This window comes from Phaethon aethereus (genome assembly GCF_964289735.1).
Source record: "Phaethon aethereus genome assembly, chromosome: 6".
NCBI lineage: Eukaryota > Metazoa > Chordata > Aves > Phaethontiformes > Phaethontidae > Phaethon > Phaethon aethereus.
The window spans coordinates 18,415,291-18,435,730 of NC_138580.1; the positions used below are offsets into that span (position 1 = coordinate 18,415,291).

A 20,440-nucleotide genomic window follows, 5' to 3' on the forward strand; every position below is an offset into this window, starting at 1 on the left:
GCCCAGGCTGGCCACACATAAGGCTGGGGACTGCTGCCACCTGCCAGGGACCCATGTGGCAGGGACACGGCTGAGCCCTGGCTGTGCAATGAGTGACAGCCTGTGGAGCAGCGCTGGTCAGAGGGAGTGAGCTAACCATGTCACTCTCTGGGGCAACTCTAGCAAGGGTCTGGACATGAATGTCACTCTGGGTGGTGACTCTGGGGACATTACAGCTGAGAGGTCCCCATGTGATAGTGAGAGGTGCCAGGGCTGTTTTGTGGCCTGGCTGTAGCTGGGGGTCCTGCTGCCAGCTTTTCTCTTGGCTACCTTGTAGGCTGCTGCTTGTGGCGGTGGGACAGATCCTGCCCCATCCAGACCCTACAGCCCTGAGCTACCTGCAGCCATGCCTGTGGGAACCCTCTGGGCTGTGCTTTGCCCTCTCCTCTCCTGGATGCCATGAGCATCTCAGCTGTATCATGATAGCAACTACCTTCTCTGTCTGCACTGTCAATAAAGAGGTGCCTTGACCCACTAGGCATGGGGGAAGTAGCATAAGCATGAGTGTGGGATTAACATGCAAAACCAGTTCAATCCTGGGCCCCTTTCTGCTTAGCACAGAGCCTGCCTGGCTCCAGAGGACTCATGCCAGGATGTGTGTTCCTTTCCTAGGGCCCTGCAGCCCCTCCACTTGCCCGTGTGTGTCATCAGCCCCCCGCCACCTCCGCAGCCCTGGAAAGAGGCAGTGCTGGTGCCCAGCAGCCCTGTGTTTATTCTGTGGCCACGGTGCTGTGGCTGAGGGTCCTGTTGAAAAGGGGGTGGTCGAGGAAGAGCAAGAGCGGGGTGGTGGGTGCCCCCTCCAGCTCCAGCACTGTGATGTTGTTGGGGCGGCCAACATGCAGCACCGAGCCAGGCACAAAGAGGGTCTGCTGGGGCCCGCGGCGGGGCCAGTACCGGCCCAGGTTGAAGCCATTTATCCACAGCTGGCCCTGGAAGATGGAAATGGGACTGAGCTATTCCCCTCTCCACCCTCACCCCCTCTGCTGGCTACACAGCACCTTACCTTGCTCCAACCTGGGAACTTCACGAAGGTGTCCCAGGCGATGCCAGGGGTCTCAAAGGTCCCTGTGTAGAAGGCTGGCCCCGCTCTGCCCCCGCTGCTTGATTCCAGCAGGGCGGTGTGGGGCCAGCCCTGCCGGATGGCAGTGTCTATGGCCAGGGGGTAGGTCAGCCAGTTGCTGAGTGGACTGGAGTCCAAGGAGAGGTTCCCCAGCAAGCCCTGAGGTGGAGCAGGAGGGAAAATGAGGCAGCAGGGTCTACCCTGGGCATGAGGATGGTTGCTTCCACAGCCCCTTGTAGCAGTGGCAATGGGATCCCCTCAAGAGTGGCTCCACAGCCCTGGCTGCCACGGCAGTGTAACTGGGACAGGGGTGCCAGTCTCACGGCCTTATCCTGGTCCCAGTGGGTTTGCCAGGACCAGGGGAGGGGATGGTGTGAGATTAACCAGGGAGCAGGTCTGGGGGTGGCCCCTCCATGGCTGGGGTCTGTCGTGGGTGGCAGGAGAGGGGGTGCTTGGCCATCGCCCCCGGAGCCTCTCCCTCACCTTGAAGTCACTGATGTTGGCCCCGAAGCTGATCCTGCCCATGTTCTCCAGGAGCACGTCCAGGGTGTCTCCTGCCCTGCCTGTCACATGCAGTGCCGTCTGTCCGTCCCGCTCCAGCGTCCCCTGGTACTCCTGCAGCACCAGCATCTGCGCTGCTGCCCCGTGCCCGGGTCCCAGCGCCCCAATGGCTGCCAGCAGCCTGCCAGCATTGCATCCTGCTGCCTGCTCTCCCAGAACCAGCCCAGGACTGCCCTCTGCCCCCAGAGGGGACAAATTCAGGCCAGAAGGCTACCCCACAAGGTCTCAGTGGGGCTCTCAGCACTCCGGCTGTCCCTGAGACTCTGGCATGGCACAGGCCCACTGCCAGCAGGTCCCACAGCCCTCCTGAGCACTGGGACAGGGACGGGTGTGCTCCTGCATCCTCACCTGCTGTAGCATCACGTACCCACGGTCGCAGACGCTGTGGGGAGCAGTGTGCAACATGGCTGGGTGCAGGATGTCCCGGGGAAGCTGCGTGCGGTACACCACGAAGCCATGGGCCTGCAGGACACCGTGGAGCAGCACAGAAGGGGCAATGGGGCTGGACATGAGCCCTGCTCCTCCACCCCAGAGCCAGGGCAGGGCAGACAAGCCTACGAGTGTCTCCCACTGCACCCAGCCCCTCACCTGCTTTATGGCCTCAAAGGTGAGGGGGAACTGACTCCAGATGGGCCCGGAAGGGCACAGCACATCCAAGACATCCAGGAGATTGGCATACTGCAAAGAGAGGGAGAGGGCTGGGCAGCCGGGCAGTGCCAGGCAGGGGCAGCACAGCCCTGGGTGCAGGCGCTCACCTTCCGCAGGGCCACCCAGCCGTAAGCGTACTTGGGGGTGGCAGGTGGCATCGGACCAACTGGCAGGGGCTGAAACTGAAAAGCAAACTGTCAGCTGCCCCCCAGGGCGAGCAGGGAGCTATCCCCCACCCTGCCAGGTCGCTCTGTCTCCCCCTCTTCCCTGGCACAGGCAGTGGTGCCCAGTGCTGTCCCCCTCCTCCTGCCAGGCTCAGCACCTTGCTGATGACCGTGCGGATGGCAAACAGCTTCTCAGTGGGGTCTCCGGCCTCCGACAGGGGGGCATCATAGTCATAACTGGTCGTCACTGGTTTGTACTGGTCCTTGAAGTCAGCACCTAGCCGGGGAAGCAATGGGAGCTGGAGGAAGGGGCTCTGGCAGAGCCCAGGGCATGGACCCCAGGCTGATTGCAAGGCAATAGGGGGGCATGACCCAGACCTGGGGGCCACTGCCTGGGGACGAAAGGAGTGCCCAGGGGGGACAAGCTTGGGTTCAGGGGCCCTTGGGTACATGTCAGCCTGCCCCGTGGGAATGAACGGGAGTCCGAAGCAGGCTCCTCGAGGATGGTCAAGGAAAGCCCTCCAGCATGCCTCCACAGGGCAGGGCCCTACTCACCACTCCAGTAGGCGAAATTGGTCCCCCCATGGAACATGTACCTACAGGACACCCCAGAGAGCCCTGTCAGCACCCCACAGACTCAGTGGGGGCTCACCAGGTGCTGCCCCCTCCCCGCTACACCAGCATTCCCAGCCCTGCCTGCCTCCCGCTGCCCGAGCCCTGCAGGACAAAGGCGAGTGATGATGCCTACTCCAATGCCGGCAGAGGCGGGGGGGCATTGCCCCCCCAGGCTGTGCCCCCCACCAACCAGCTGACTACTTGCATGTTGACGCTGGCTCCCAGCTGCAGCATGTCCTCCAGACCCTGGGCCACCCGCGCCGAGCTGGTGCTGGCGTGCGCCTCCCCCCAGTAGTCCAGCCAGCCCGTGTAGTACTCGGAGTTCACCTGGGGGAGTAAGGGACTGTCACCTGTGCGGAGCTGGGGCTCCCGGCACCCCTCTGTGAGCCACGTCCCCCCGTCCTCCTGCAGCCTGGCCCCAGCACACCTTCTTTGCCTCACCGCGCCCCCTCCAGCCCCTCTGCCTCCCCATAGCCACTGTGGGTCATTCCCCCCATGGTGCCCACGCCAAGCTCACCAGGGGCCCCTTCGGCTCGACCCGGCGCTGGGCACCGAACACCTCCGTCACATTGGAGCCTGCAGAGGGGGAGGGAGGGAGGTTGGAGCAAGACGGAGCAGGGACCCCCAGCCCCTCTCCTCCTGCATGGGGTACCTGGCCCAAAGTCGATGGTGGCGTAGAGCCCCTGCAGGGTGCCGCAGCGCAGCTCCTCCGCCCGCGTGCCGTCGGTGGTGAAGAGCAGCACCTCGCTCCCCAGCAGCGCCCGAAAGGAGCTCAGCAGGTGCCGCAGGTACCCATAGTCGCAGGCATAGTAGCTCCCATATTCGTTCTCCACCTGCGAGCAGGGCAAGGGCCGGCACCCAGCATGCACATGGCAGGGCTGCAGCCAGGTCCCACCACCCACTGGGACAAGCACCCAGCTCCCTCCTTCCCTCCCAACATCATCAGATGTTGTGACAACCCCCAGGTGGGTCCTGAGAATGACCTTCCAGCCCCATCATGACCCCCAGCTCTGCCAGTGTCCCTCAAACTACAACTGGGGTGGTGGTGGGTACCCCAGAATCCCAGCCCTTGAATTTAAACCCAGCTCCAGAGGTCGGGAGAGATTTATCTAAGAGCTGTTCATGATGAGGTCATGGTGTAGGAGGTACAGGTGGCTTTTTGGGGCACATCCAAAGATGACCCAGAGCAGGGCAGCGGACTGGCTCCCACAGCACCCTACCTGCACACTGATGATGTTCCCCCCATACTGGTACAGGCGTGGTTTGATCTTGGGTAGCAGGACATGGAGCCAGGAGTCCACGGCTGCCAGGTAGGCTGGGGGCAGAGAGGGCAGCTCAGCCCGGCTGCAGTGTCCACCCCAGCCCACCCGCCGCCAGCCCTGCTGCGAGGAGGACGGAGGAGATGGGGCAGTGCCGAGCGCAGTGGGGAAGCAGAGGCGGAGGACGAACTGCGTGGCTCCCAAACGATGGAGAAGAGGATGGCAGAGACCACGCAGGCAGGGCTGGCGGGTGCGTGGAGAGAGACCGGCGTGCCGGGCCTGGCACCAGCCGGTAAGGACAAGGCTCACCGGGGTCGGAGGAGCGCAGGACGATGTCTGGTTTCCACAGCAGCCAGGCAGGCAGGCCACCCTGGAGAAACATGCACAGCAGAGAGGGAGCCAGAGAAACCGCTCAGCAGCCCGGGCTGGCACACAGCCGAAACCCAGCCAGCGCAATGTTAATGCTCGGCACCAGAGCAGCATGTGCCCCGCGGGGCGGCAGCCTGGGCACGGCTGGCATGGCACCAGAGCCAGTGGGCCAGCCAGAAGGGCCAGCCCCGTTGTGCTCTTCCCAGACCACCCCTCACCCCTCTGTGCCAGGCTGAGGCTCACCATCTCCCACTCCGCACAGATGTAGGGCCCCGGCCGCAGGATCACCAGGAGCCCCAGCTCAGCTGTCAGGTCCAGGAAGGCTTCCATGTCCCGGTCCCCAGCAAAGTCATAAACCCCCGGCAGCGGCTCATGGTAGTTCCAGGGGATGTAGCTGGGGTGAGAGGGGAGATCAGCACGTGGGGGCTAAGGGCACCCCGGTGCGATGGGGAACCAACTCCACAGGCTCCCGGGAATTGGACTCCAGCCTGGACTGGAGATGGCAACTGGGGCTAGACGGGGACCAACAGGGAGGTCCTGGGGGTCCCAGTCAGCCCAGTGCAAGGGCTGGTCCCCACTCCCTGTGATCAGACAACACCCTTGCCTTCGTCCCTACTCCGGGGACACCAGAGACCCCGAGGGGCTGCAGCGGCTGTGGGCTGTGTGCCGTCAGGGCTGTCCCCATCGCTTACACCTGCACGGCGCTGAGCCCGCTCATGTACATCTTGAGGAGCCGGTCCCTCCAGGCGGGGCGCGGGACACGGGCGTAGTGGATGCTGCCTGAGATGTAGCGGAAAGGGGCACCATCCTTGCGGAAGCAGTCCTTCTCGTAATCCAGCTGGAAGGAGCGCGCTGGGGGGAAGGCCTGTGGGAGAGGGGCAGTGCTGCAGCGCTGCAGACCCTCCAACCCTCCCCAAGCCCAGCCATCCCCTCCCACGCTCCCTGGGACAGAGACTGACGGGGGCTGGTTCCTGGGGGGGACCCTCCCCATCCTTGGTGCAGGGACAAAAAAGGTACCACGCTGTCCAGGGAGAGCAGGAGGGACAAGCAGGGCAGCCATTTTCTGGCCCCCCCCCCGCTAATCAAACACCCTGTGGCAGAGCTGGTTCCATTTTGGGGGACAGGTGCTGGGAGGGCAGGCAGGGAGCCGAGAGCACAGGCAGGATGTTGGTGCGGGACATGGGCCACAGCTGAAGGGAGCCATAGCAAGAAGAGCTGGGACACAGGGAGGAAAGCAAGGCAGATACTGGAGCTGTCCCAGTGGACCCTTTGCAACGCAGCCCCACACGCTTCTCCCAAATTTTCCACCTGTCTTTACTAACCTGGGTGTGCAGGAGCCCTGCCACCAGCAGCAGGGTGAGAGCCAGCAGCCCTGTCCTCGCTGGACGCTTGATGGGCCCTGGATGGGGGACGAAGGGGGACATGGACACCACCATCACATGATCCTTCTCCACTGGGCGCTTCTCCAGGTCCTAAGTGCAGACAGCAGGAACAGCAGCGCTGCTGGGAAAGAGCGTGGGACAGGGGGTGAGCAGCTCTGGCCCCCACGCCGGGGCCAGCTGCACATCACCCCCCTCAAAGCCCAGCTGGCACGGTGGACATATCCCTGGTGCCCCCCGGGGTGGTGGGTGACACATGCGGAGGGACAAGGAGCCTCATAAAAGTGTCACCACTAAACAAAACGCCTTCGAGGGAGCTCAACCCACTTGTTTCATCAGCGGTGTTGACGGACACCCTGGTTATAGCTCGGGGGGGGGGGGGGGAAGGGGCGGGGGGGATGCCGCTGCCGTCTGCAGGAAAGGAAAACGTCCCCGAGGGCCGGTGCCTGGTGACGGAGCTGGTGACAGGGGTGTTGGGGACAAGCCCTTGCTGGGGTGGCCTCGCCACCTCTGTCCCCTGCACCGCCGACCTGCCCACCCGGGCGAGGGGCTTGGCTCACCGGGGCCAGCTCCGGGGAGCGGCGGGGCTGCCGCTGCCGCCGGGACCACCCGCGTTCCACCCCGGTCACAATGCGGGGCTCTGCTCCCCTCCACCCGCAGCCCGCCCGCTCCGGAGGAGGACGGAACGTCGAATCTCCGCCACCGCGGCACCGCGGATCGGAAAAGCTGCAGCGCCCCGCCCGCTGGGTGACGCGGCGGGTGACGCAATGGATGACGCGCGGCGGCGGGCGATGACGCGGTCGGGCGATGGGGCAGGCGCTGTGCGTCTGCTCCCGCGGCACCGTGAGCCTGGGGGGTGCGCGGTACCTGCTGCTGCACCGCCTGGCAGAGGGGTCTGCACCGGGGCTGGGGCACGGGGGGCTCGGGCGCGGGGGTCCTCGGGCGCGGGGGATGCTCGGGCATGGGGGGATGCTCGGGATGCAGGTGATGTTCGGGCATGGGGGGATGCTGGGGCCTGGGAGGATGCTCAGGCGTGGGGGGGGATGCTCGAGTGTGTGTGCGGTGCTCGGACATGGTGGGAGATGCTAGAGCACAGGGGGTGTTTGGGCACGGGGGAGATACTTGGGCATGGTGGAGGAAGATGCTTGAGCATAGGAGTGCTTGTGCATGGCAGAGGATTCTCGTGCTGGGTGGCAGGGGTCGGTCATGCCCAGGGTGCTTGGACCCATGGGAGTGGGGGTGATGAGCCCAGTGGGGCTGTTCATGCAGAGGGGGGACGCTTTGGGTGCCTGGCACGTGCCCCCATGGTGAGGAGAATGTGCATGCCTGGGGGGTTCCCGTGGAGAGGGGTGCAGGCACCCCTTCCCCTGGGTGCTCACAGTTGAGGCGGGGCACAAGGCCCCGACAGTGTGACACCCAGCCCACGCCACGCTCGGCTCCTCACAGGGGCTTCAGCTACGTGGACCTGGTGGAGGGGCTGCGGGACGGGCGCTTCTACGCCTTGAAGCGCATCCTGTGCCACGACAAGGAGGACCGCCAGGCCGCCCTGCACGAGGTGGAGATGCATGGCCTCTTCGACCACCCCAACATCCTGCGCCTGGTGGCCCACTGCATGGTGGAGAAGGGCACCAAGCATGAAGCCTGGCTCCTCCTGCCCTATGTGAAGGTGAGGGGGTGCTCCCCCGGTCGCCCCCACCCTCTTGCTGCCAGGAGCGACAGTAGCTGCTTGTGTTTGCCAGGGGGGGACCCTCTGGAGTGAGGTAGAAGCACTGCGAGAGAAAGGGACCTTCATGCCGGAGCAGCGGATCCTCCTCATCCTCCATGGCATCTGCCGCGGGCTGCAAGCCATCCACAGCAAGGGCTACGCACACAGGTGGGGGGCTGGCAGCCCCAGTTGCGGCGGGGTGGCAGGGGGCCCAGCAGCCATTCAGTGATGTCCATCCCTATAGGGACCTCAAGCCCACAAACGTGCTGCTGGATGAGGATGACCGGCCTGTGCTGATGGACCTGGGTTCCATGAACCGAGCTCGCATTGAAGTCAACAGCTCTCGGGAGGCCATGGCTGTGCAGGTGGGTGCCCTGGGACACCACCCCACCAGCCCATCCCTGCCCTGGGCCCTTCATCCCCATCCTCATCCTCCTCTCTGCAGGACTGGGCTGCCCAGCGCTGCACCATCTCCTACCGTGCCCCCGAGCTCTTCACAGTGCCGAGCCAGTGTGTCATAGATGAAGGCACAGATATCTGGGTAAGGGTCTGGCCCCCTGACCCCTGTCCCACCACCGCGGGGCTGCCCTGACCCTACTGCTCTCCAGTCCCTAGGCTGCGTGCTGTACTGCATGATGTTTGGGGAGGGCCCCTACGACGCCATCTTCCAGAAGGGTGACAGCGTGGCTCTTGCGGTGCAGAACCCCATTGCCATGCCCACCACAACCAGGTGAGAGGCTCAGGGGGTGACCTGGCTCATGGGCAGCCCCTCGCACCGTGTACCATGCAGACGCCCCTCACCATCTTTCCTCCAGGTACTCGGCCGCCTTACAGCGCCTGCTCTCCTCCATGATGACTCTGAACCCCCAGGAGCGACCCAGCATAAACGACATCCTCCACCAGCTGGAGGGGCTGCAGCCAGCGCCGGCGGGCCAGGACACCACGCAGATCTGAGCCTGTCCCACCCCGCGGCGGCGGTGTGCCCCGAGGCTGAGCCAGGGGAAAAGCAGCTGCCCTCGTCCCTGCTCCCCCGCGGAGCTGTTGCAGAGAGGATTGCTGCACGGGGAAGAGCTGCTGCTCTGTGCTGGAGGTGTGTTGGATTTGGAGTGGTCTGTGCCCTGGATGCTGCTGCTTGGGACTCCGTCTGTGCCCTAGGACTGCGGACGTGTGACCTGCTGCTAAACACGGGGCCCTCGCCGGCCGCTGCCGCCCCCGGGGTTGCGCAGGAGGATGCTGTGGAAGCTCCCGGGTGACGGCAGCTGTGGCCCCGCAGCTCTGCGCCCCAGGAGGGTTGCTGTTGCCCAAGGGCAGAGCTGCGGTCCAGGTCCCGGTGTGGCGCCGGAGCGAGGCAGGGGGGACCCAGCCCCCGCTCTGCCACTGCTCTCGGCACCTATGTTGCCTTGTGTTTGGAGTAAAAGATGTTCTTGCGGAGGTGTGGACATGTCCTTGTCTGTGGGGAGGGGGTCCCGCCGGGGCACAGGAACAGGGCATGCTATCTGGGTTGAGCAGCCAAGCATTGCCGGAGGGGAAGGGCAGCGAAGGACAGCCCCAGCGGGGCAGCGCGGACGGAGCATTCATTAGCCGTAAGCAGGGAAAGTTAATCCCTGGCCCCAGCACACTCCTGATGGGAGCTAACACAGCTCTGCAGCTGGAGCCAGGCGCCGCTGTTTGGGGCTGGGCACTGCGGGAGGGGGCTCAGCACAGCACGGGCGGGCAGGCAGGTGGTGGTGGGGGTACAGGCAGAACTTCTTGGCTGCCCAAGGAGAGGGAGGCGGGTGCCCAGGCCAGGGAGCTTGGGAGGCAGGAGCAGCAGCCCTGCTCTGGTGGGGGCGAGCAGAGCCTGGGGACAGCACAACCTCCCTTGGCGGGAGAGGCTCACTGGGACATGCAGCAGTTGGGCTGCCCACAGAGAGGCGGTAAAAAAAGAGATGCAGACAAGCAGTTTCACAGGGAGCATTCCCCTCCTTTAATCCTCTCACCACAACACAGCAGTAAAGCAGCCGCGGGGGTTCATGCCGCGCCGGGTGCCCTTGCGGGGTGTACCTGCTGCACCGCAGACCCGGGCGTGCTCCTTGCCCCATGCTGTGGCCACAGGGTCAGGGATGCCAGGCTGCTCCCACTGCTTCAACCACTCTCCTTCCAGATCAGCCCACCCACCCTCAGGCTACACATGGGGAGAAGTCCCAGCAGCTGCAGATCTTTTCCCGCTCGGGCTAAATCAGCTCCCCTGGGCTCCAGGATACAATGCGGTACCATGTACCACAGGGCCTTATACCACACGAGGAAGCAGCACCCGGCCCCGGCTGGAGCGGCGAGCAGGGCAGGATGTGCGCCGTGGCCCCGGGGAGCGGGCCTGGGGGCTCTTACCTACGGGGGAAACAAGCTGGAGCTGGAGCAGAGTGCTAGGATGAAGCATAGCAGCACCAGCAGCAGAGCTGAAGCGCTCACCACACACCTGACCGGGCAAGAAACCAATACAGCTGCGGGGTTAGTGGGAGACATGGATGCTCTGAAACCGTTTATTGCAAAGGGCTTCTGCAGGTAACACGGGGAAGGAGCATGGTCCTTTTTGGCAGGGGCTTCTCTACTCCTCACCCTCCTCTTCATCCTCGTAGGAGTCCAGGCCCACCTCCTCATAATCCTTCTCCAGAGCGGCCATGTCTTCCCGCGCCTCGGAGAACTCCCCTTCCTCCATGCCCTCGCCCACGTACCAGTGCACAAAGGCTCGCTTGGCGTACATCAGGTCAAACTTGTGGTCCAGGCGGGCCCAGGCCTCGGCGATGGCCGTGGTGTTGCTCAGCATGCAGACGGCACGCTGTACCTTGGCCAGGTCCCCGCCCGGCACCACCGTGGGCGGCTGGTAGTTGATGCCCACCTTGAAGCCAGTGGGGCACCAGTCCACAAACTGGATGCTGCGCTTGGTCTTGATGGTGGCGATGGCGGCGTTGACATCCTTGGGTACCACGTCTCCACGGTACAGCAGGCAGCACGCCATGTACTTGCCGTGGCGAGGGTCACACTTCACCATCTGGTTGGCCGGCTCAAAGCAGGAGTTGGTGATCTCGGCCACTGACAGCTGCTCATGATAAGCCTTCTCTGCAGAGATGACAGGGGCATAGGTGGCCAGGGGGAAGTGGATGCGAGGGTAGGGCACCAGGTTGGTCTGGAACTCGGTCAGGTCAACATTCAGGGCCCCGTCAAACCGCAGTGATGCTGTGATGGACGAGACAATCTGGCTGATGAGTCTGTTCAAGTTGGTGTAGGTCGGGCGCTCAATGTCCAGGTTCCTGCGGCAGATGTCATAGATGGCCTCATTGTCTACCATGAAAGCGCAGTCCGAGTGCTCCAGGGTGGTGTGGGTGGTGAGGATGGAGTTGTAGGGCTCCACCACAGCAGTGGAGACCTGTGGTGCAGGGTAGATGGAGAACTCCAGCTTGGACTTCTTGCCATAGTCAACGGAGAGTCGCTCCATCAACAGGGAGGTGAATCCAGAGCCAGTGCCACCTCCAAAGCTATGAAACACGAGGAATCCCTGGAGTCCTGTGCACTGGTCAGCCTGTGAAGAGTGATGCATGTGATGATTACTCTGAGATGGATTTCCTTGTGAACATCTGACTGTTCAGAAATCCTTCAGGAGCTGGTCCATCCCTGCCATGGGCAGCTGCAGAGCCCTCCCAAGCTATATCAAGGCTTGCAGTGTGCTTTGAGCCCCAGCAACATGCTGGAGCCCAGCTCAGGGGGACACGTCCCCCCTTTGCAGTCACCTACCAGCTTCCGGATCCTGTCCAGCACTTGGTCGATGATCTCTTTGCCGATGGTGTAGTGCCCACGGGCGTAGTTGTTGGCAGCATCCTCCTTGCCGGTGATCAGCTGCTCGGGGTGGAAGAGCTGGCGGTAGATTCCAGCCCGAACCTCATCTAGGAGGGAGCAGGGGAAGGTTGAGCCTGGCACAGGCTGTAGGTTTGGGCTGACCGCCAAGCAGCCGAGCGGGTGCGAGCACCCATCCCTTGCCCTCCTCTCAGCTCCGCCTGCCAGGGACACGGCCAAGGACCCACACGTCAGCAGGGCCACCATGGGCATCAGGTTTCTCTGGCAGATGGAGGTGGCTGCCACCTCCCTGCACAGGAGCTCAGCTTCTCCCACCCATTGGAGCTGCCTGTCCGCAGCGAGCAGCGGCACAGTGGGAGCTGCCGTGCCGGTTGGGCTGGTTTCTCTTTGTGCACATGTGGCAGCAGAGACTGCCAGCACTGCTGCCTCTAGGACACTTCAGGAACAAAAGCTGGTGCTCAGGTTTGTGGCTTCTCCTGGGGAAAAGAGGGGCCTCAGGTTGAACCTGGCTCGCTACCCACCCAGGGAGATCCCCAGGCCATGCACACTCCAGCACTCACCGATCACGGTTGGCTCCAGGTCCACAAAGATGGCTCTCGGGACATGCTTCCCGGCCCCAGTCTCACAGAAGAAGGTGGTGAACGAGTCATCCCCTCCACCGATGGTTTTGTCGCTGGGCATCTGCCCGTCGGGCTGGATGCCGTGCTCCAGGCAGTACAGCTCCCAGCAGGTATTGCCCATCTGGACGCCGGCCTGGCCGACGTGGACTGAGATGCACTCGCGCTGGGGAGGGGGAGGCAGGATCAGACCCTGGCACAGCTCTGTCCAGCCCACCCCAGGGAGGGGGACCACTGCCTGGTGCCAGTGCCCCATGGCCACCTGCACAGGACCTGCCCTGGCCAGTAGCCCCAGGGAACACATTTTCTGCTGGGTGACCTCCCACGTGTCCCTAAGGGTCCCCACATGGCTGTCATTGCCCTCGGCCATGCACAGGCACCATGCTGGGTCAGGAGCTGGCCCTGGCATCCCTCTCACTCAGCCCATGTCGGGAGCCACCAGACCCACGGTCTCTGGACAGGGCTGTGCTCCAGCAGTGCAGGGAGCAAAGGCTGGCACAGCTCCCCTGCCCCAGCTGCCCTGCCAGCCTCCCCGGCAGCCTCAGCCCCTTCCCTGCACCACAGCAGCCTGGCAAGGTGCTGAGCTGACAGGGGCACGTACTTAACCCATGAGGTGCAGCCAGCACAGGGAACACCCCAGCCTCCTGCTCCAGAGCCAGGCGAGCACTCAGCCTCCCTGGCCGAGGGGCCCTGAGGACACGGGAACAGTGGGGGACAGCCAGGAGAGGGCTGGCAGTAAAGCCCAGCAATCTGTGAGGCAGCACAGAGACTCCCCGGGCTACACGGCCCCAATCCCGTGCTGCAAATCCCGTGTGGGCAGAAGTGCCGGGGAGCAGGCTGTGATCCAAAGATGTGCTTCCTGCGCTCCCATCCTGCAGGTGCAGGCCTGCTCGGATACCCACCGGCATCCTCGGTCCCCTATCCCTGGCATCCCTCTTCTGCTACTGCCAGAACCCCCGCTCCCCGAGGCAGGACACCACAACTCAGCCCGGGGGACCCCGGGGCTCTTTGCTCCCCTGTTCCCCAGCCACGCAACGCTCCCAGCCGCGATGGGGACTGTGCCCCGGTCCAGCGCCGGGAGAGGACAGGACTCCTGCCTCCTCTGGGAGGGCCAGGGGCAGCCAGAGCCCGCCGGGAGGAAGGGCGGCCCGGGCAGGGTCCCCGGCGGGGCCGGGTCAGTGCCGCGGCGGGCGGGGCGCGGCGCTGCGCCTCCTGGCACGGCCCCGGCCCCCTCCCTCCCTCCCCGCTAAATATAGCCCCGGCCCCGGGCGAGGGCAGGGGTGACTGCCCGGCCTGGACAGCGGCCCCGGCCCACTCCGCCGCTGCCAGACCCCCGCGGGACGGGACGAGAGCCCCCCCGCCCACTCCCCGCCGCCAGCCCCGACGGGACGCCCGCTGCCGCCGGGGGAGCCCCGTCGAGGGCCCAGCTCCAGCGCCCGGTGCCCGATTGGCACCTCCACCCGCGGCAGCTGTCCCCGTCCCTCCGCGCCACGCTTCCCCACCGGAGGGGTCACCCCCCATCCCCATGCCCCCCCACACCCCGCTGCGGCGGCAGGAGGGACCCAGGCGCCCCGGGACCGGTGGAGGCGGGGGGGTACCGGGCAGAAGCAGCGAGGGGGCACGGGTGCCCCCGGGCAGGGGCCGGTGGGGCTGCCCAAGGTCACGGCGGGGAAGGAGGGGACGCGTCGCGGCGGCTCCGCCATGCCCGGTGCCCCGGGCCGGCTACCGGGAGCCGTCCCCGCCGCCGTGCCCGCCGCTCGGCCCGCACTCACCATGCTGCGGGTGGGGGGTCCGGGCTCTCCCGGCGGCTCGGTGCGGTGGGGCTCGGCGCGGTGCTGCGGCTGCTGCAATCCCCTCCGCAGCGCCCTCTTATAGGTGGGAGGGGCCTGATGACGCCACGCCCCTTAATTTGTGTACATTTGCATGCCGGGCGGGAGTACCCACTTCGGGGCAGCGGGAGCCTGCCTGGGTCCCTCTGGGCTGCGGAGGGACCCCAAGGTGCAGGGGTCGGGGCTGCTCTCCCCCCTCTGCCGGGAGGGAAGCTGGGGGTTTGGGCTCCAGCCCTCAGGGGGTACAGGCGGTGCTCAGCCACCAGGATGGGGGCCAGGGCAGGTACAGCAGCCCCTACCCTGCTCTGCCACCAGCTCCCTTGCACTGCCAGGTCCCTGGGATCTAGGGACACCTCGAGACCACCTGGACCTCTAGAGCAGGAGAAAGGATGAGAAACACAGGAGACACAGGTCATGGGCTGGAGGCCAGTGTGGCACCAAACCTCCCTTTGCCATCAGCACTTCGGGACCCCCTGGCCAAGGGCCGCCCTTCCCTCCCAGGGGGTACAGGCAGGCAGTAACTCCACAAGGCCACAGATCAGCGTGACAAATCTGGGCTGGGGGGCTGGCCCAGCTGCAAAAAAAAAAAAAAAAAAAAAGGATCGTTGCAGTCCATTTGCTATTAATGACTTGTGACTACACTCAGAGAAGCACCTTCGTTTGAGCCCCAGCTAACACGGGCTCCCTCCCAGGGGCCAGGGCTTATCCTGCGGCTGAGGGTACATGGACCACCAGCCCGGCTGGAGGGAAAACAGAGCCCAATGCTCCAGCCTTGCATGCAGCAGGGAGAGGGCTCTGTCCTTGCTGCCAGGGCATGGGCTCACACAGTTATCCCTGCCCGTGGGGACAGGGGCTCTGCTGCTTGGGAGCATGCCAGAGGACACTGCTGTGTCCTGCAGCAGGATCCAGATCAGAGATGCAGGATAATCTTTAAGAAAAAAAGGAAGAGGGCACAATTCCAACTCCTACATGCTTCTGGCAGCAGTCAGGTCTCTCTGAAGAGGTGAGAAGGTGTCTCTGCAGTGGGATCAGAGCAGTGCCCAGCGCGAGGGGCAGTGACTCCTGCCCTGGTGCAGCAGCAGGCACTGCTCAGTCTGAGCCCAAGGCTCTGGTCACAGGCATGGGGAGCGGCACCAGGAGCCCTGTGCAGTGGGATGAGCGCCTGGCCACGCTCCAGGAATCAGTGCAGCCCATGCTGGCTCACACTTTCCCCTCCAGCTAACACGGGTGCATGCCGGGAGGAGGAGGGCAGGGGAGGACAGCCTCTGTGGGTCAATATGGCATTAGTGGTAAGCAGGGAAAATTAATCTCTGGACCCAGCGTGCTGGATAATGGGTAACAGAAATCTTCCGTTTGCAGCTGGAGCCAGGACCTGACGTTTGGACTCCTGACCACCGGGCTCAGCACATGGCCAACAGGGAACATGAGCTGGGCAGGCGGCGAGGGCCACGTGCCCCAGGGGGATGGCAGAGCACCGGCAGGGCCAGGCAGGGAGTGGGCAGAGGCACTCCCAGATGGTGGACCCCATGCCCACAGGTGCCAGGAAGAAGCATAGCAGCAGCAGAGCTGAAGCGCTCACCACACACCTGACCGGGCAAGAAACCAATACAGCTGCGGGGTTAGTGGGAGACATGGATGCTCTGAAACCGTTTATTGCAAAGGGCTTCTGCAGGTAACACGGGGAAGGAGCATGGTCCTTTTTGGCAGGGGCTTCTCTACTCCTCACCCTCCTCTTCATCCTCGTAGGAGTCCAGGCCCACCTCCTCATAATCCTTCTCCAGAGCGGCCATGTCTTCCCGCGCCTCGGAGAACTCCCCTTCCTCCATGCCCTCGCCCACGTACCAGTGCACAAAGGCTCGCTTGGCGTACATCAGGTCAAACTTGTGGTCCAGGCGGGCCCAGGCCTCGGCGATGGCCGTGGTGTTGCTCAGCATGCAGACGGCACGCTGTACCTTGGCCAGGTCCCCGCCCGGCACCACCGTGGGCGGCTGATAGTTGATGCCCACCTTGAAGCCAGTGGGGCACCAGTCCACAAACTGGATGCTGCGCTTGGTCTTGATGGTGGCGATGGCGGCGTTGACGTCCTTGGGTACCACGTCTCCACGGTACAGCAGGCAGCACGCCATATACTTGCCGTGGCGAGGGTCACACTTCACCATCTGGTTGGCCGGCTCAAAGCAGGAGTTGGTGATCTCGGCCACTGACAGCTGCTCATGATAAGCTCTCTCAGCCGAAACCACAGGAGCATAGGTGGCCAGGGGGAAGTGGATGCGAGGGTAGGGCACCAGGTTGGTCTGGAACTCGGTCAGGTCAACATTCAGGGCCCCGTCAAACCGCAGTGATGCTGTGATGGACGAGACAACCTGGCTGATGAGTCTGTTCAAGTTGGTGTAGGTCGGGCGCTCAATGTCCAGGTTCCTGCGGCAGATGTCATAGATGGCCTCGTTGTCTACCATGAAAGCGCAGTCCGAGTGCTCCAGGGTGCTATGGGTGGTGAGGATGGAGTTGTAGGGCTCCACCACAGCAGTGGAGACCTGTGGTGCAGGGTAGATGGAGAACTCCAGCTTGGACTTCTTGCCATAGTCAACAGAGAGTCGCTCCATCAACAGGGAGGTGAATCCAGAGCCAGTGCCACCTCCAAAACTGCGAAACACGAGGAAACCCTGGAGTCCTGTGCACTGGTCAGCCTGCAGAGAGTGATGTATGAGATTGCTCCAAGCACTGACTTTGCTGGAGGGAAGTTTCAAACTTTTGCTTGCAAAGCTGTAGAACCATCCCAGGGCACCGCAGGGCTCACCCCATGCTCCCACCCCCAGCAGGATGGTGGAGCCCAGCCCAGGGGCACACACTGCAGTCACCTACCAGCTTCCGAATCCTGTCCAGTACTTGGTCGATGATCTCTTTGCCGATGGTGTAGTGCCCGCGGGCGTAGTTGTTGGCAGCATCCTCCTTGCCGGTGATCATCTGTTCGGGGTGGAAGAGCTGGCGGTAGACTCCTCCCCGAACCTCATCTAGGAACGATTATCACAATGTCAGAGATTTTCTAACTGGCCCTGGGAAAAGGTGGCAGGAACCACCCTAGGGACTGTCCCGCAGTGGGTTGTTCCCAGAGATAGTGATCACAGTCACTGCCTGACAGGGGGGCACTTACCGATCACGGTGGGCTCCAGGTCCACAAAGATGGCTCTCGGGACATGCTTCCCGGCCCCAGTCTCACAGAAGAAGGTGGTGAACGAGTCATCCCCTCCACCGATGGTTTTGTCGCTGGGCATCTGCCCGTCGGGCTGGATGCCGTGCTCCAGGCAGTACAGCTCCCAGCAGGTATTGCCCATCTGGACGCCGGCCTGGCCGACGTGGACTGAGATGCACTCGCGCTGGGGAGGGGGAGGCAGAGTCAGATCCCAGCTGGGACTGCAAACGCAGTCACTGCAGGTGGTGAGGTCACAGCCCAGACAGGGCAGTCCAGGCCCTCGTCAGCTTGTGCAATCCACCCTGCCCTATAGCTTGGGTGCCTTGTCTCCATCCCAATCTGCTGTCCTCTGCCAAAACTGGTGCTCTGCCTCCCATCACTACAGTGCCCACCTCAGGGAGGTGGAGACCACCCCTCAGTGCCCAGGGAGATGGAGACCCATCTGCTGGAGCCAGGGACACCAGGCCAGCACATTCCTTGGTCTGCCCCCACCCACAGCCCTGGGAAGCACCTAGTGAGCATCTTCTCCATTGCCCAAACACCCACTTGGCTTAAGAGCTGGAGTCCTGCAGCAGCTGCCACAGCCCGTTGCTACTCCAGCAACTGGGCTGCGGGCTGAGATGTCAGAGCATCACCCAGGTGCTGGCCGCTGACAGCACTGAGGATGGGCGCCCAGCAAGGAGGGGGGGATTTGCAGCAGTGAACGGTCGCCATGCTCTGAGGTTTGGCTTCCCTAAATTAGCTCTGGAAGAGGAGGAAGCGTTAGCTGCTCTCCTTAGCTGAACTGTAGGTCTGAGGTGGGAGAGTCCCCTAGATCAGGGCTTTCAAGGGCAGCCTCAGGTCCCTCAGGGGAAGCGAGGCTGAGGTGGGCTCTGCAGCCTCGCTCCCTCCAGGTAAGGCATGTCAGAGGCTGCAGTCCTTCTGAGCAAGAACCAAAATATTCACTGCCTCAGCCCTGCTGTCGCCCGGGACTTGGATGCGTCATCAGGCACAACCGAGGCAGAGGAGCATCCAAACCAAACCGGATTTCCAGAGCCATGGGTGCCCCGCTGTGAGTCAGCTGGCAGGAAGCCGGTGGAGCCAGCCATTTTGTGCTCAGGAGCACAGCAACGACTGCTGTCTGAGGAAGTTGCACAGGTCGCAGCAAGTCCTGGCTCTGTGCATCTAGGGTGCTTTCAATGTTGCATTTGAGACGCAAGCAGTGACAGTCAGGGATGACAGAAAAATAAGCCCTTAATAGCGATGATGAGAGCCAGAAGTCTATAACCCCACCTTTCCCAAAGCTGAGGTGCAAGGAGCAGCAAAGTGACACCCCCCTTATCCCTCCCAGAAGGTCCATAAAGGTTCTGTAACGCAAGGAGCCAACAGTAAGTCCTGAGGAAGCTCCAGGATCCTCAGCAGAAGGGCACAGCAAACACTGGCGCAGCTGCAAGCATCTCTGGAGAGCCACAAGGAAGAAGCGATGAGAAAGGAGTCCTCCCTGACCAAGGACCTTGCGAATCAAGGTGGGGGCAGAGGGTTATGCTGATCACTGTACTTCATCCCACCAACATGCAGCAGCCAGGACTGGCTTTGTGGGACCCAATGCTGACAGCAGGCTGGGCAGAGCCCCACAGCTCTGGGGATGCAGCAGCGCTGGTCACCAGCCAGCAGACTCTGCCTTCTTCATGGCAAGCTCTGGCTCAGGAAGGGCAGGGACCACAGTGGGCAGCAGGCAGGGTGCCCGGGCACCTTGGGGCTGGGATGTTCTCCAGAGCAGCCGGAGAGCTCAGGAGCCAGAGCTCACGGCAGGACCACAGCAGCGGGGCAGCCCGGAGGCTCACCCACACTGATGCCCACCCACGGGCTGGCACCCAAGGTGCGGGGCAGCGGTGAAGACATGGCTTGCTCCCGGGGGCTCAGCTGTGGGTCCGCAGCCGGGGGGGCTGGCAGGTCGGGTGCAGTCCCCCCAGCCGGAGATGTTACCACGGGAGGTGGGCAGGAACCGGGGCTGTTAAAAGGGAGGAATGGTGAAAGGGTCAGCCCCAACGCCCGCCTCCGCACACGGCAGGGTTTGGCTGGTGGCCTCCTTGCCTCGGACATGTCAGGCGGGTGCGAGGGGATGCTCGGAGGAGGGAGGCTGCTGAGTGCCGGGGAGGGAGCAGCTCGGAAAAGGCTGAGGCCAGGCAGAGGCAGGGCAAGCACAGCCGGTACTCCCCCGGCAGCTGCCCGCACCTCTGGGCTCCCGGGGGAGCCCCCCCGCCCCGGCAAGCGATCGGGGTCACAGCCTGCCCCGGGAAGGGCCCCGCGGGGGTTCCCCCGCGCCGCGGCACCGGAACGGGGGGCAGCCCGGGGCCGGCACTCACCATGATGCCGCCGCCGCCGCACGACCTGCCTGTCCCCGGGCTGCCGCAGCTTCGCACGGCCGGGACGGCCGCGCCGCCGCCGCCTTATACCGGGGGCGGCACCGGCGCTCCGGGGCGGGCCGCCCCGCCCGAGACAGTTCCGTGCGTTTGCATAAATTTGCGTGCATTGCGCATGTTTGCGCACATTTGCATAGATGCGCTGTGCTGCCCGGCAGCCGGCCGGGACATTGGTGGGGCCACCGAGGAGCAGCATCCCCTGGGCCCCCCCATCCCGCCTCGCAGGGGCCACGGGAGACCTCGGGGTTCCCTCGAGGGAAGGGCAGGGTTTTGCTCCAAGGTCAACCCCTAACAAGGGTTGCTCTTGCTATGCTTGCCGGTCTTGGCAGAGGGGCTTCCACTGAGGGGCAGGGATGGCACCTTCTCACTGGGTGTCCTGCTGGTGCGAGGCACCATCCAGGCATTAACCAGGGCAGACTTTGGGAGCCGAGGAAGGAAAGTCAGCAGAAAACCTGGCTCAGGTCTTTCCTCCTGCAGGGTGGAGGTGCTGATAGGTGAGCATGGAGCTGGGCCTCTGCCAGCCATCCAAGGTCCCCAGGCAACACCCAAGAGAAATTCTGGAGAAAACACAGGCAGAGGAAACACTTCAGAGAAAAGCACAAGGTTTCCCGGCCTCTTTGGAGATCAATGAGGAAAAAGCAGGAAAACTCTATCCTGTCCTTTGCTGCAAGCCCCTCAAGGACAGGTGTGTGCTGGGGCTGTGTCCAAAAGCCCTGCCTGCTGATGGGCTCCTCCTCCAGCCTGGCTCTGCTTTACCATTGTGGTTTTGATCTGA

General features: G+C 63.7%; 4 protein-coding genes across 4 annotated transcripts; 1 reads left to right on the forward strand and 3 right to left on the reverse strand.

Moving 5' to 3' along the window:
• Window positions 1-749: 749 nt before the first annotated feature.
• Window positions 750-6,348, reverse strand: GLB1L (galactosidase beta 1 like; the record flags this gene model as incomplete). The annotated part of the gene is made up of 16 exons (XM_082001840.1): window positions 6,038-6,348; window positions 5,408-5,580; window positions 4,959-5,109; window positions 4,656-4,716; window positions 4,308-4,402; window positions 3,740-3,920; window positions 3,605-3,663; window positions 3,278-3,414; window positions 3,028-3,068; window positions 2,631-2,749; window positions 2,416-2,490; window positions 2,249-2,338; window positions 2,009-2,122; window positions 1,583-1,714; window positions 1,043-1,258; window positions 750-968 (listed from the first exon to the last, which is right to left on the reverse strand). The coding sequence occupies exons 1-16, from the start codon at window positions 6,149-6,151 to the stop codon at window positions 750-752; spliced, it is 1,977 nt and encodes a 658-aa protein (XP_081857966.1). The 5' UTR covers window positions 6,152-6,348.
• Window positions 6,349-6,901: 553 nt separating this feature from the next.
• On the forward strand, window positions 6,902-8,797 carry STK16 (serine/threonine kinase 16; the record flags this gene model as incomplete). The annotated part of the gene is made up of 7 exons (XM_082001860.1): window positions 6,902-6,987; window positions 7,541-7,760; window positions 7,834-7,967; window positions 8,044-8,164; window positions 8,245-8,340; window positions 8,408-8,529; window positions 8,615-8,797. 7 exons carry the CDS (start codon window positions 6,902-6,904, stop codon window positions 8,751-8,753), a joined length of 918 nt encoding a protein of 305 aa, XP_081857986.1. The 3' UTR covers window positions 8,754-8,797.
• Window positions 8,798-10,289: 1,492 nt separating this feature from the next.
• Window positions 10,290-12,538, reverse strand: LOC309406200 (tubulin alpha-5 chain). The gene is made up of 3 exons (XM_082001291.1): window positions 12,188-12,538; window positions 11,568-11,716; window positions 10,290-11,355 (listed from the first exon to the last, which is right to left on the reverse strand). Exons 1-3 carry the CDS (start codon window positions 12,498-12,500, stop codon window positions 10,384-10,386), a joined length of 1,434 nt encoding a protein of 477 aa, XP_081857417.1. The 5' UTR covers window positions 12,501-12,538; the 3' UTR covers window positions 10,290-10,383.
• Window positions 12,539-15,745: 3,207 nt separating this feature from the next.
• On the reverse strand, window positions 15,746-17,405 carry LOC309406287 (tubulin alpha-5 chain-like; the record flags this gene model as incomplete). Its single annotated transcript, XM_082001401.1, has 3 exons — window positions 15,746-16,760; window positions 16,936-17,084; window positions 17,225-17,405. The coding sequence occupies 3 exons, from the start codon at window positions 17,403-17,405 to the stop codon at window positions 15,789-15,791; spliced, it is 1,302 nt and encodes a 433-aa protein (XP_081857527.1). The 3' UTR covers window positions 15,746-15,788.
• Between the last annotated feature and the right edge of the window lie 3,035 nt (window positions 17,406-20,440).